The following is a 13,791-nucleotide window of genomic DNA, read 5'->3' on the forward strand; positions in this document are numbered from 1 at the left end:
TACAACTGCCTCAACTCCTTGATCTTGGCATGGCACTGCCCTTTCTCCTCCATGTCACGAGCAATCAGTTCTTGCAGCTGGAGCAGAGTTGAGACTGCACAGCCTCCTCTCCCCACAGACCCATCAGATCCAACAACTCCGATGTACTCCAGGCAAGAGTGCATATGCCGGGGGAGCCAGCATAATTAGCTAAACAGATGCAATGTGAGCTCTCCACAATGAGCAAACTGGAAGAGGAATTTCAAAAATTCCCAGGGCTTTAAAGGGGGAGGGGCGCATGCCTGTGTATCTGGCTGTAGGGCAGTAGAGCTCAAACTGGTGACCAAAGTGGTCATGATGGACACCTCCTGGAGGCCACTTAGGGAGACATAAGCTACTCAGTGACAACGCCAACACTGCATCACTAATTACATTGCCATAAACACCACGCTTCTTGTTGGAGGTGGTTTTACTATGTCAGAATAGCAGGTGAGTTAAATTGGTGGGAGGGGCATTGCAGTTGTATACCCTCACAGTTAAGTTGACATAAGGCAGTTTATGTCAGCCTAATGTGTAGCGTAGACAAGGCCTAATTCACTTAACTATGCTGTATAGTGGGATACAAGTTCATATTCTGTATAGTATATACTTTGAGCTTTTAATCACAATATAACCGACAAAAAAAAACTGAGTGCTATGGATTTAAAAAAAAAAAAAAAAAATCATGAACGACACCACCTACAAGTCAGTTACTATGGCTCACTACTTCACCAGTTGACCTGTATCATACATCCTCTCCCTTCAGCAGCCTCTGAAAGACCACCGGAACAAGTGAAAACACCCAGTAAATGCCCGACCCTATTCAGAGGAGATCAGTAAGGGAAAGTCTTGAATACGTGGAACAGAGTGAAAGGCTAGTAAATTTGTCATAAAAATTTACCAATCCAGGCACAAAGTTTACTTATCTGCCCTCTACCATGGTGAATGATGATGAAACAACAAAAACAAACAGCTGCAAGAGTAAACAAGCGGAATTTTGCAAGACTCAGTTGAGTGATGAAAAGCTTGTGTGGCTGCACAATGGAAATACTTGTCACTGGAATCATAATAGGTCCCTATTTATCAGGAAAGGGATTAAAGGGAGATGGAATGAACAGTAACCACAGGTAAAGAGAAAGGAAGTAATGTGACAAGACTGCTTTTCACCAGGAGATCCCTATCAAAAGGTGAACTCCTCCAAATGAGCCTTAACCAGTGCTAAAAGATAAGGGTAAAAGCAAGTGGAGCTACTGACTGACTGGTGAACATCTCCAAATCTGATCTTCCATTCCTCACCCAAAATTCTGAAAAGATTTTACACCTTTTTTTGTTTGTGTGCAAAGGGGAAATCCTTGGTGGCCACAGTGTTGCACCCCCTTTAGGTATATAATGAACTCTAGCCCTTTAAATCATAAAAAGATGAAGAAACAGCCAGGTTCAAATCAGGTCAACCTACATTGGACTACAAGTTGAATTAAGGAACAGTGTTTAAACATTGTTTCAGACAAACTTATTTAAGGTGCTAATTAAATTACCAACACAGCCATGTCTTAGCGTCCCAATACAAAGTTAAAACACAGTGCCCCCACAAGGTAAATGGTGCTTAACTATATGAAAGCCTTGAACACCAGCAGCATTGCTACAGATGGGCTTAGACCCATCTACCATGCAAGAGAACTACATTTCAACAAGGTGTAGGTTTCCATGTACTAATGCAAATGAATTATTATTGTAGATGGACTAACAGTTTGGCCGAACAGCATGGGTGTGTAAAAGCCTCATTAGAAATAATTTCAAAATATTTAGCCTAAGCCTTTATCTAAGCTATCACATTTTTAAAAACCATGTTCTAAGAAGGTTTGAACCCATCCATGCTGATCATGCTGACCCATCCAAACCAAATCAGAAGCCAGTTTAGCTGCAACAATGTATTACTGTGAATTTAAACATTATTCTTCAATTCAGTTCCCAGATCTGCGTAGGTGGCACCAAAAAGGAATAAAGGTTCCAATAGGAAAAAAGGTTCTGCCACGTTGCCAAATGTTGATCCTCATAAGAGGAAATAATTTCTCTACATGTATTTGACTATGTTCCTTTAAACAGGGAAAATTTCAAAGTTAATTTTTTTAATATACACACACCCACTATTTACTCTTTCTTCAGTAAGTCTCATGGACTGTTTAAGCTATTTGGATATACACAACTTCTATGCCCCAACTATTCCTAAGCAGCCCTCCCAAGGAGGCTACCTATTTTTATTTTTTAAAAAGACTGCCCATTCTCTCACATCCTTCCCGGATTCTTAATATAAAAAAAATCAGCACCCACTTTTTATTTCATCTGAATAAGGTTTCACGGAAATATTAAAGATTTAAATACAACCAGCAGTCAAGAAACAGGAAAGTGTGCATCCCTCAAAAAAAACCACCAACCAAAATTTTGATGGTTTGATTTGAGAAACCCAGCAACCAGAGAAAGGGCAACATGAAAGACACATGACTACAAACCAAAATGAACTAAGATACACTTAGGGCTGTTCTTTATTCTCATAGATGGACATACTTTAGGGCTGTTCTTTATTCTCATAGATGGACATACTTTAAGAAAAAAAGGTTTCTCTTGTATTCACCATGTACATTTATTATATAATAAACTAGCCCAGATCCTCCGCTGTGGCCAAGAAGCAATCTGCACAACGCTGGGTGTGTGAAGAGACCACAAGGGTGGCTTAAATTACTTCTGCACTCCTCCAGTCATACGGTTCTCTTCAGGGACCTTGGGTTAGCCCCCAAGGTAAAAGTTACTAATTACTCGGCTCTCATTTACACTGGCTGCCAATGGCCCTTCTGACAAGCTGGAATTACGGAACCCCAAACACTCTCACTTATCCCCACAACCCGACTAAACCAACATCTCCTCCATCCAAGGAAATCCTTGCACTACAGAGTGGTACAAGCTACCCAAAAAAGCACCACACCATTGTCTTTAGAGGACTTCGCTAGATTTTTTTAAAAAAAGACAATCATTAAAAAAAACCCTCACAATTCAACAAAATAAGAATATTTATGTTTAGTCTATTAAAGTGTGAATGAATATATACAAGTTTTTCTTCCAGTATCACTGGATCATATTACCATTTCAGTCAATGACTACAAAGTGAGAAAAGTACAAATGCAAGATTAATTTAGAAGCAGGGTCAAGGCTCTCCTTTCATTTCATTTAGGCAGATTGCAACTGTTTAACAGAAACCAATTAAGAGTTTCCCTCTGATAGGATTTAATGAGTTCTACTTGGTTTTTAAGAGTAAGATCTCACAGATATCAAAAAAATGAGAAAGATTAGAACACACAGTCCACCCCCAGATGCTAGTGCAGGATTATTCCCTACAGTACATTTTCTAGTGCTTTGTGCAAACCATACAGTATCCCCCCCAACACATTATGCAAATGATGTATATATAAAAGCAAATAGACTATCCATAATTAGTACCGGCCTCAGAGGAGACACCTCATTCACCCTCAGTGAAGCAGTAGCAGCTGGCAAAAGGGAATAAAGAAATTGGAAACAAAAATAGGTCCACTACCTATCCTCCCAAGGGTGTAAACTCATGACTGCAAGCAAGATTCAAAACCTAAACAGCTGTTCGTATTTTTCAGAATTAAAGAAGGGCACTGACATTGAAATGCATGTCTAGCACAAAGTATTTACTAACAGCGTGATCCATAACCGAGCTCCCCAAACTACAATGCCTATTCAGTCTAGTGACAGCCCACAATGCTTTGGGTAATGTAGTTTGTATAAGAGAGCTCACAGTACACAAGCTGTTATAACTAAAGACAGACAATGTAAGGCAAAAACAGAGTTTGCTTTCAGCTGAAAGCAATTCATTTATATCCCACTGACTAACCCAGAAAGAAGCAGTGGCACTATTTGTACAGTTCCTCTACCAAAAACTAAGGAACTGAAGAAGGAAGCTTTGACAGAGGGGACATGGATCTAAAAGGAAAAAAGGAAAGCTTAGCAATATACTCAAAACATAGATGCAGCACTGCTACTAAGAAAACATAGAAGCAACTTTCTAAACATCTTACTTTTGGAGAGAGCATTAATGTTGCATTTTACAATGCAAAAATAAAACTAATAGTTTTCTGACCTTAAGAACAAAGATGAAGTCACAACGCAAAGCATATTTCATTGACATAATGGCTAATGTAACCAAAGTGCACCCCCTCTCTGGGAAAAAGAGTGTATTTTGATGTGGTTTTATGGGTTTTGCACACATTTATTAAATATTTATATCAGCATGGAATTGGGAGCGAAGAAGGGATTCTCTGTTTAGACATATTCATGTACAAATGATGCACTGGCTACGTTTATATTAAAAGCCAAGTCTTGTTTAATGCTTACTTTGCTGTAACACCCATTGGCCCCAAACAAGATCACAGCCCATTGTACTGGGTGCTGAACAACCTCACACGAAGACATAGGTCCATTTCCAAAGAGCATAAGTTTTAAGAAGTGACCTGTGAAAAGGGCATGGAGGACGGAAGTAAGTAAATATATATTATTTTGGTTTTTATAAACAGACAAAGACAATTATCCCCATGGACCCTTCAATCTAGCCAAATAAATGAGGGCCACTACCTGTACAAGGTGAATAGCACACTGCCACCAAAGCAAGAACTAAGCTCAAAATATGGACTTAAAACCCCTGCATGGAAGTATACTGCATAGCTAGTAGCTCACATTAATAAGTCCTGCTATTGCTCTATTCAAAACAATGACAAGTTATTAACAGCTTAAATCCATTTTTATTCAAAAGTTTCCTAAAAAAATTTTTACCGGTAATTCTATTTCTAGCCTATATAAAATAGACATAAAAACTGTAGGGAAAAAAAGTCACTGAACAGTATCTATTAAACAAGCTTGTATCTTTTTCTGCCCCCTTCCAGCTCTTATCATTGGGGAAAAGAACCAGCAAAGGAGAACTGGGTTGTGTTGTCCAAATGGTTAGAAAATACGTGGGGCAGCTTTTACCTTTTCAAAGCCATTTCTGTTACCATTAAACTACAAGAAGTGTCTAACCACTGAGGATGTTTTACACATTTTAAAGAGTATGCCAAGTTCAAAAAAGCATAATCCTGAAATATATAAACCATTTCAGCAGAACAAGTTTTCCCTGTAATCACCTCAGTCATCTGTCAGAAAGAAAGGTAACTGGAACAAACAAAAAGTTATGGGGCAGAGATGGCAGTGAAATGTCATTTTAACATTAATTGGTAAATTTCAGATTAAATAATAGATTTACAAAAGTGAACATAAACCTATCCAGACTGGACCTCAAACTTTGTTTGCACCAAACCAGTTAAAAAAAACAGTAACTATTTAGACATCTCCTGCTGCAGTGTGTACAGGTGTATTATCTGTGCTCAATACACATTAGAAAAAACAGACCAAGTTATTTTGCATTCAGAGAGGTTAGTGATCTTGCAGAATGGATCCTAAGTGCCTCCTACAAAAGTGCTAAGTACTCTGCTTGGCCACTTGCATGGCGCAGGGTTCAAAATCCTTAAGGATAGCCATCAACTAGGCTTGGTGGAGGTGGGGATTGCCTAACCTGTTATCCATAGCTGTATTAGAAGGCTCTGCCTATACCTCATCTATATTAGCCCAAGATAGTACCAAAATAGAAATTCTTTAAATTTCCAAACAGGTAATGTTTTCTGCCATACGAAGAGAGTTCCAACTTCTACTCTATTTTCCCCCAGTATAGGTCAAAAATAACTCATTTGAAATCAGCGTCATTCTAGCATGACAGAGCAAAACTTGACCCAGCCATTTTGAAAGCTGGCCACCACCCTTTTTGGTAACTTTGGAATTTATATTATACATATTTATTCTCTGATTGAAACATGTACACAACTCCATATCACCACAAATTACACACACTTACTGAAAGGAGTACTAATCCTAAGAGACAAAGTTCTGTCCATGCATTCATAAACTTGTTATGAATCTATTTAATGTTTTTTTTACACACCGGCTAACCTTTACAGTCCCAGATTCAACGATGTCCTGAAGAGGTGGTGCTTTCAAAGTAATAAGTTTAAAGAAAGTTTAAAGGCTTGACCACAAATACATCCATAAAGTTTTAAATATTATGGAAACACACAGTCCTTAGCTTACTAAATATATATATACAGTATTTTGTGACTTGACACTTTGATTGGCTGTCAATTTTACCACTGTACTTCAGACTTCACAGACAGAAACCCTCCAGATACCTAGCCCTATTCAAGCATTTATTTCCCACTTAGAAAACTTTCGAAGGTTTCCAAGACAGCTATTCCTAACAATTTAGCTGGTAGTTAAACTGAACAGAAACTTATCTTTGAGACCTCTTATCTTTAGATTTTAGTGCAAACATTTCTAAGAAACATTATAACTAAGTAGTGCATTACTTGCTCTATATCTCCAGCATATCAAATCTTTAGCTAGCATAAGGGGAAAGGTAGTGGACAGATATTTTTAAAAAGGCCTGTGATAATATCGTTTGGAGTTCAGAGCTGTGCTTAATAGCTTTTACTTAAGCAAGAATACTAGTGGAATACAAGTTTGTTCTCCAATACGGAGCTTGTGGTGCATCAAAGAGCGTCTTTGCCTTTTACTTTCTATGCAGTAAACAAATTATAATCAGCACACACCTGTATTACATTTGATATAGAAGCAGTAAGGTTATTTAAAATAAACGAAGCTTTTTAAGCTATGAAAGTGGTGGTGTGGATGCTTTCTTCTCAGAGGAAATCCAAGATGGTAACCCCAGTGTGGATTATAATACAGTAGAACCTCAGTATTACTAACATACTAGTCAAACACACTCCTCATTTGGAGCCAGAATTATACAGTGAGGCAGTAGAGAGAAAAAAAGCCACATACTGTATACTGTGTTAAATGTAAACTACTAAAAAGTAAAGGGAAAGTTTAAAAGAAAAGATTGGACAAGGTAAGGAAACTGTTTCTGTGTGTGTTTCACTTAAAAGAAGACAATTTAAAGCAGCATTTTTCTTCTGCCTAGTAAAGTTTCAAAGCTGTATTAAGTCAATGGTCAACTGTAAACTTTTGAAAGAACCATAACGTTTTGTTCAGACTTACGAACATTTCAGAGTTACGAACAACCTCCATTCCGAAGGTGTTCATAACTCTGAAGTTTCTAGTGTACCATACCAGTTCCATTTTTAAACATGCTGTGTTCCCTTACATGCTCGGGGAAGGGGGGATGGAGAGGGCCTTAAAGTGAAGGATCAGTGGTGATAGAGAAAGCTCAGTGATCATTCCCCCAGTTTGAAATTCTGTTTCTACAATTTCAAGAAGAGTGGCGGGCTGCCCTTTCACTGAAATCGCTTCCCTTTTCTGCTAGCTCCCAGTACTGCTCTCCATAGGAGCAGCTTCCTTAAATTCTGGCAGAAGTCTAAAAGCCCAAGTTTCTGATCTCTGCTCTCACAGCAATCATTTCAGCAAGGGGAAGCAAAAGCAAAGAGGAAAAAGCCACCACACAATTAAAAACCAAGACAAGAAGAAAAACTGTTAAAGAACAGGAGAAAAATATGCAAAAAGAAAAGGAGTACTTTTTGCAAATACAGACTAACACGGCTGTTCCTCTGAGAAAAATATGGATACTTAAAAAATTAACAAATAATAGGAATTGTGCAGGGACATAGCAGAACAAGTGGAGCACCCAACTACCAACAAAGCAGGAGACTACTGGTACAGTATGTACCTGCTGAAACAGCCAAGATGCGTGTCCTCATTCTCCCACTTGTGTGTGCATGGATACAGAGACACAACCCTTCTCATGGGATATTTCTTCTCTTGCCATAACAATCAAATCATATTACCTTGCTTACAGAGGGCGAGGCCAAAGACTTGAAAGCAAGACTTGACAGTCACACAGGGTTTGGAACTGTATTATTAACTAGCTAGGAATTATATTCTTGTAATTTTTATTGCAACTCAAACTCAACTCCTCTCCCTATAGTGAGCACAAGCTATGCTTCAGGACTTCACATCATGCCAACATCATCTGCATGTAAATCAATTTGCAGCCAACTATTAAATGTACATGTGTAATACTGAACTGTGAAGAAAAATTGCACATGGGTAATGGTGTCCCAAACTGACACAGTGTTTGTCACCATCTAGTCCACATAACTGTCATGTTGTCTTGTGTCAAGATGACCACACTATGAAAGAGACCCACTGTTAGCTGCAATCTATAATATTTCTGCAAACTTAAAATACCTTTTATTACAGACATTAAGAAATTAATGAAATGCCTTAATATCCCAATGCAAATTATCAGTCTTGCAAATCAAACGGTAATTCACACTTTAAAGAGCTTAATTCCATTTATACCTAATAAATTCTGTACACAAACCTAATTCGACCAACCATATAAGGGAGGAGGTCCCAAACTAGAAACACTAATCGCTTTTGTGGCAGCCTTAGGTCAAAATTATATTTTGTAAAGTTAGAGCCTAGCAAAAAACTCCTACTTCTAGAATATCCAGCAGCATGTAAATGGCATTAACTTTTCAAGCTCTGACGGATCTGTTCAGCCATCACATATGCTATCCACAGTTGTACCACTGATGATTCAACTGCTGTAGTGGAGAATCTCAACTATAAATGCTTATTTTCAACAGATAATTTGCCTGTAAAATGTAGCTACTACAGACTATCATGTCTATAATTGAAGGATTAAAAATGTTTTCACATATAATTTAACCATAACAATTAGTTCATTTGGTAATAGTGTACATATTAAACAGTTACCAAGCGTCCTTAACATGATGGACTAACAACTCCAAAGGACTCATTATGGTTTTCCATGCTAATGATGGGTGGATTATATGTAAACCTCAGCGCCAAAGATCCAATAGAGTCAGTATGAGCTGAATTACTAAGTAGTTTCATTTGTGCATTAAAAAGCGTAGTTTCTTCTCTTCCCATAAAGTTAAGTGATGCATTTTCCAAGAATTCTCAAGCTTTCAGTAATGCAGATAACTTTTTTTTTAAATCATCAATGGAATTAACAACGTCACCACCCAGCACAAGCATCACAGTTTATCCACTAAGGTTATAAACTAACAAAACTAAAGTAAACATATTCTGAATTAAGACTAACACTTTGTCCCAACCTCTCAACCTGTTGTACTAAGATATCACAGGGGTCTCAACACTAGGATGATCTTACAATACCATGGGTGCTCCTGTTATATCAAGGCACTGGAGTGAGTCAAGGCCAGCAGCAGACTAGAAACAGTTGTATTAAAAAATAAAATAAATAAATGCAATGTAAAGATGTGGGATTTTATGTAACACTTCAGGTGACCTCAATGAAAAAAAGCATTCTTGATATTGCTGAAATTCAAAAGTAATTCTTCCTTAATATCAAGGACAGCCAGGGAAAAGAGGCTAGAATTTGTGCAGGCTGCAGTATAATAGATATACAGTATGTTGATTTTCTTATTGAACTCTGAATTAAGACAGTTCAACTGAAGCCATATACAAGAAGATCTGAATAAAGTCACTCTTGATGCCCAGTACTGATTAATTATGATGCACTGGGGGGCACTGAATGCTATAATACAGAGTTTCTGTGTTAGTCTGTATCCACAAAAAGAAAAGGAGGACTTGTGGCACCTTAGAGACTTAGTCTTAGAGACTTAGTTTCTAAGGTGCCACAAGTCCTCCTTTTCTTTTTGCATAATACAGAGTGTAGAATGAAGGGTTTGAGGTGGGGGCCCTTCAAGCCAGGACTACCACTCTGAAAAGGCAGTGCTACTGTAAGGCATTTAATACACAGTTTTTAAAACTAAATACATACAGGAACTCTCCACCAACAACCCTGGACTTATAAATACGCCCACACAGACATTTAAACCAGAGCTGAGGGCAGCAGGTTCGTGGGGCTTCAGGGACCAAGCTACCAGCATATCCAGGAGTTAAAGGCTATGCCTACAGACATTTCTCACTGGAAGGTGCTGGAGCTTGCCTGCGAAAGGAGAGGGGGGGTCCGCACACCAAGAGCGCTCCAAAGAAGCCGGCAGGCCAGGCTGTCCCAGCCACTGATAGCCCGGAGGAGGGTGGGAGTAATGGGGGGGCGGGCTCAGGCAGGCTAGGCTGCCCCTCACCCCGACAACACCCGAAACCTGGGGGAGAGGCCCGGCTGCCCCCACCCCAAGAGCGTGTGTTAGGGGCGGAAGGAGCCACTTAAACTTTGCGGCGATCCCCCCTAGAGGGGCGGCGGCGCCTCCCGCTGCCGGGGACCGCAGATCCTGGCTCCCAGCGTCCCATGCTGAGGCGGGCGGGCAGGAAGGAGAGAGGCAGGGAGGGGGCGGCCATTAAACCAGCTCCAGCTAAGCCATTCCCAGGGCTCAGCGCCAGCCGGCCTAGCGCGGCGCACCCAGCCTCCCCCCTCCGCCTGACGGGACCGCCCCCCCTCCCCGCGCACCCCGCCTCCCCCCTCCGCCTGACGGGACCGCCCCCCCTCCCCGCGCACCCCGCTTCTCCTACCTGGCGGCTGCTGCCTGCGGGCGCCTCGGTGCCTCCATCTGCCCCGGGCGGCCCCGCTGCCCATCGGGTCGCCATTATTTCATTCCCGGTTACAAAGGAGGAGCAAATCCTCTGGAGCCCTCATTGGAAAACACACGCTCGCCCGCCCAACGCCCCGCAGCAACCCGAGCCGGCCCCGCGCCGGGGACGTGGGGGAGGCTTCAGGGAGCTGCCATGGGGCAGGGCAGGGCGATCCCCCTGGACTTCAGCTGAACTCCCCGGCTTCCACCTTCATGGCTGGCGAGGGAGAGAGGGGAGATGTGTCAGTGCGGGGGTAAAGTCGCCGCTGCCGCCACCCGTCCCTTGTTAGGCTAATTGCACTGGCTCGTCATCTTCCTCTTCCTCCTCCTCCTCCGCCTCCTCTCCGGAGCCCCAGACACGGGGGGAGCGGGAAGCATCCACCGCCTCCGCTACACACAGTCGGCCGTGCCACTGGAGGGGGTGGGTACGTGACCCAGGGGTGTGGAAAGAAATCCCGCTGGCCACCGAGCCCCCCTCCCAGGCGCGGCGGGGCAGGAGCCCGCCGGGGGCAGCGCCCTTGGCCGAGCCGAGGCAGGAAAGTCACCAACTTTGAGCAACTTCGGAGAGAAGGAAAAACGTCTCGGCAAAGGCTGCTGCAGGGAGCTTTCCGGAGCCAGGGTGGGGTCGGGGGCCGCCAGGCCAGCTGCTGGCCGTCTGCAGAGTTGCAGGGTCCCCGCCACAACCCCTCCGCTGCCCCGAAGTGGGGGGGACCCCCCGCGTATTACAACGGGAGACGCCTAGCAAAGTCGGGGTTGTGATGGGGTGGCAGTTCGTATCAAACGCCCCCACGTTTTTCTGCATTAGCTGGAGCTATTCCTGATCACAGCCACGCGCACAGACGCCTCCCACCCGGCCGCTCCTGCCCCGAGCTGCCCGCGCACGCGGTTAGGTTGAACGCACACGCACAGTGCCTCGCAGGAGCCGGAGCCGCCTGAGCGACTCCCTCAGGGGAGACGGGTCTGTGCCGCCTGGCAAATGAAAGCCAAGCTCGCACTCAATTCCCGCATCGTGGTGCCTGGGGCAATCGCGCCGCTGGTGCCAGCTGCGCACAGATCGGCGCCAGCTGGGCGCTGCGTTCCCGGGCTGCCCGGGGGTGGGGGGAGGGTGCAGGAGGGTATTTTTCCAAGTTGGTTTATATTTTTAATAAGCGGTTTCTTGAAATTTACAACCGCTGCCTCGGGGACCGAGAGCTCCCCTGAGACCACCGACACATCCCCCTCCAGAGCGGCACGGCGTGCCCGGTGCGGACAAGTCACAGAACACGGTGTGACCCCCACCCCACAACCCCAGCTCCTCATTGGGTAACGAGAGCGGGACCTGCCCCCAAACCCGCCGCCCGCTGCTCGCAGCAGGGCTCCTGCACCCGGGCTGAAGCGGAAGGGGCCAGGCTCCTGCTCCCGCGCAAAATCGCCACTCCCCGGCTCGGGGAGGGGACCCTGAGCTCAGCCCAGGAGAACAACACACGGGCCCTTATAGCGTCAGAAAGTGCCTCCCTAACCCCTTCCACCCTCAGATCCTCTCCTAGCTTGGCTGAGCCAACAGAGGGAGCCGTGGAGAACTCTTCACGCCCAGGGCTGGCAACAGAAACCACCGTAGCCCCATGCTCCGGTCCCCTTCCTCCCGCACCAACTCGCTGTTATCCGCGGCCCAGTCCTACTGCTTGAGCTAGCAAAACACAGACACCCTTCTCCCGCAAATTTCCAGGCTCTTTCTCCGAGATCTGCCTGCCCTGGACAGACATTAAAAACGCAGCGTCTGACCTACCTCAAGTTCCCCTCCGGAGCCCTTGGCCGCCTTACCTGGGCTCACAATCCAGGGAACCAGCTTCTCTAAAGCCACTATCTACCTACTGAGCTGACACAGCAGTGGGGCCGGGGCCAGGGCCCTCTTTCACAGCTTGCTATCTACAAATTCCCATCACAGGTAACAATAAACCTCGTACTCCTCTCCCCGCGGTCCTGGAGAGATTCCAAAACCTCCTGCCCAGTATTCAAGAGCAGGTGAATTAATCCGGAAACAGTAACTACCCCAACTCCCTTTCCCTACTAATCACTCATCGCTCCTGGAAACAGACCTTCTGCCCCACAGCTGCACTATATTAGTGTATTAATCTCTGGCGGGAGGTGCTCCTCAAGTCCCATGTTATGGGGTTCTTTGTGATAGTGGGTCAATAGGACTCATAATTCTCCTAATAAAAGGCGTGAGGCCTTTGGTTTTACTTTTGTTTAAAGGTGAGAACACAGAAACTTTCTCCACTTCCAAAATCATTCAGTGTTGATTTCTTCTCTCTCTAGATCCACCTTTTCCTCACCTTCCTAAGCAAAGAAGGGTCTCCTTAGTTGAGTGTTTGTGCCCTACATAACGTTCTTCCTGCTCTGATCTAGGGGCCCCCAGAGAAGAGACAATTGTTCCTCTCCACCACACAATATCTGCTCCTCCTGATAATATATCCAGAATGCCAAGAAAGGTGTCTATACTATTCAGTCCAAACCCAGAGGAAAAGATTTCTAACTATCCAAATATTGACTCCTTTTGCATCTATGCAAATCTCCCCAAGAGGATTTTTCCCACTAATTAAGCAGAAGCCCCTTTCATATGGGTTGGTGGTGAGAACCACCACTGAAATACAGCCATCACCACCAACTAAACATGTTACACAACTGTAAGGAAATGGGAAATTCTGAAAAAGAGAACATGGATCAAACCTCCTCTCCTACAAAAAGTGGGATAGGATCTTTCATGTCCAGGTAGACCAGGCTTTGTTTAATTCAAAACTCAAATATTATAAGGGATGGTTGCACTCCTTGCAGTTAGGGTTAGATTGCAACATTGGGCTCTGATTATGCAACAATTCATACAGGTGCTCACCTTTATGTACTTCCCTTGACTTCAGCTGGACTACTTATGTGCATAAAGTTAAGCATTTGACTTTTTGCAAGGGTGAAAAAAAATACTTTTCCTGTTAAGATGCTGTTATCCTAAAACAAAATAAAGAAAAAAACAACTCTTTTATTTTAAGGTTACAAACTAATCACTTTGCTAATTTTCAAAACAATCTAATGTGTTTAAAAACCTCTCAGGTTTGTGCATATGCACTATAGTAACTTCTGCTACAGCAGCTACAATACTAAGTGCAAA

General features: G+C 43.4%; 1 protein-coding gene across 3 annotated transcripts in view; it reads right to left on the reverse strand.

Moving 5' to 3' along the window:
• ARHGAP21 (Rho GTPase activating protein 21) overlaps positions 1-11,486 on the reverse strand; it is a 187,756-nt gene extending 176,270 nt beyond the window's left edge. For 2 of the 3 annotated variants that reach the window (XM_048837866.2, XM_048837865.2), the window contains exons 1-2: positions 10,594-11,486; positions 4,426-4,541 (exon numbers count right to left, since the gene is read on the reverse strand). In XM_048837866.2, coding sequence (XP_048693823.1) covers positions 4,426-4,541; positions 10,594-10,657 — 180 coding nt within the window. In that variant the 5' untranslated portion in view covers positions 10,658-11,486. The remainder of the gene's footprint in view (positions 1-4,425; positions 4,542-10,593) is intronic. The other variant, XM_048837869.2, reaches the window with a different exon arrangement.
• Between the last annotated feature and the right edge of the window lie 2,305 nt (positions 11,487-13,791).

This window comes from Caretta caretta, chromosome 2, assembly GCF_965140235.1.
Source record: "Caretta caretta isolate rCarCar2 chromosome 2, rCarCar1.hap1, whole genome shotgun sequence".
Classification (NCBI taxonomy): domain Eukaryota; kingdom Metazoa; phylum Chordata; order Testudines; family Cheloniidae; genus Caretta; species Caretta caretta.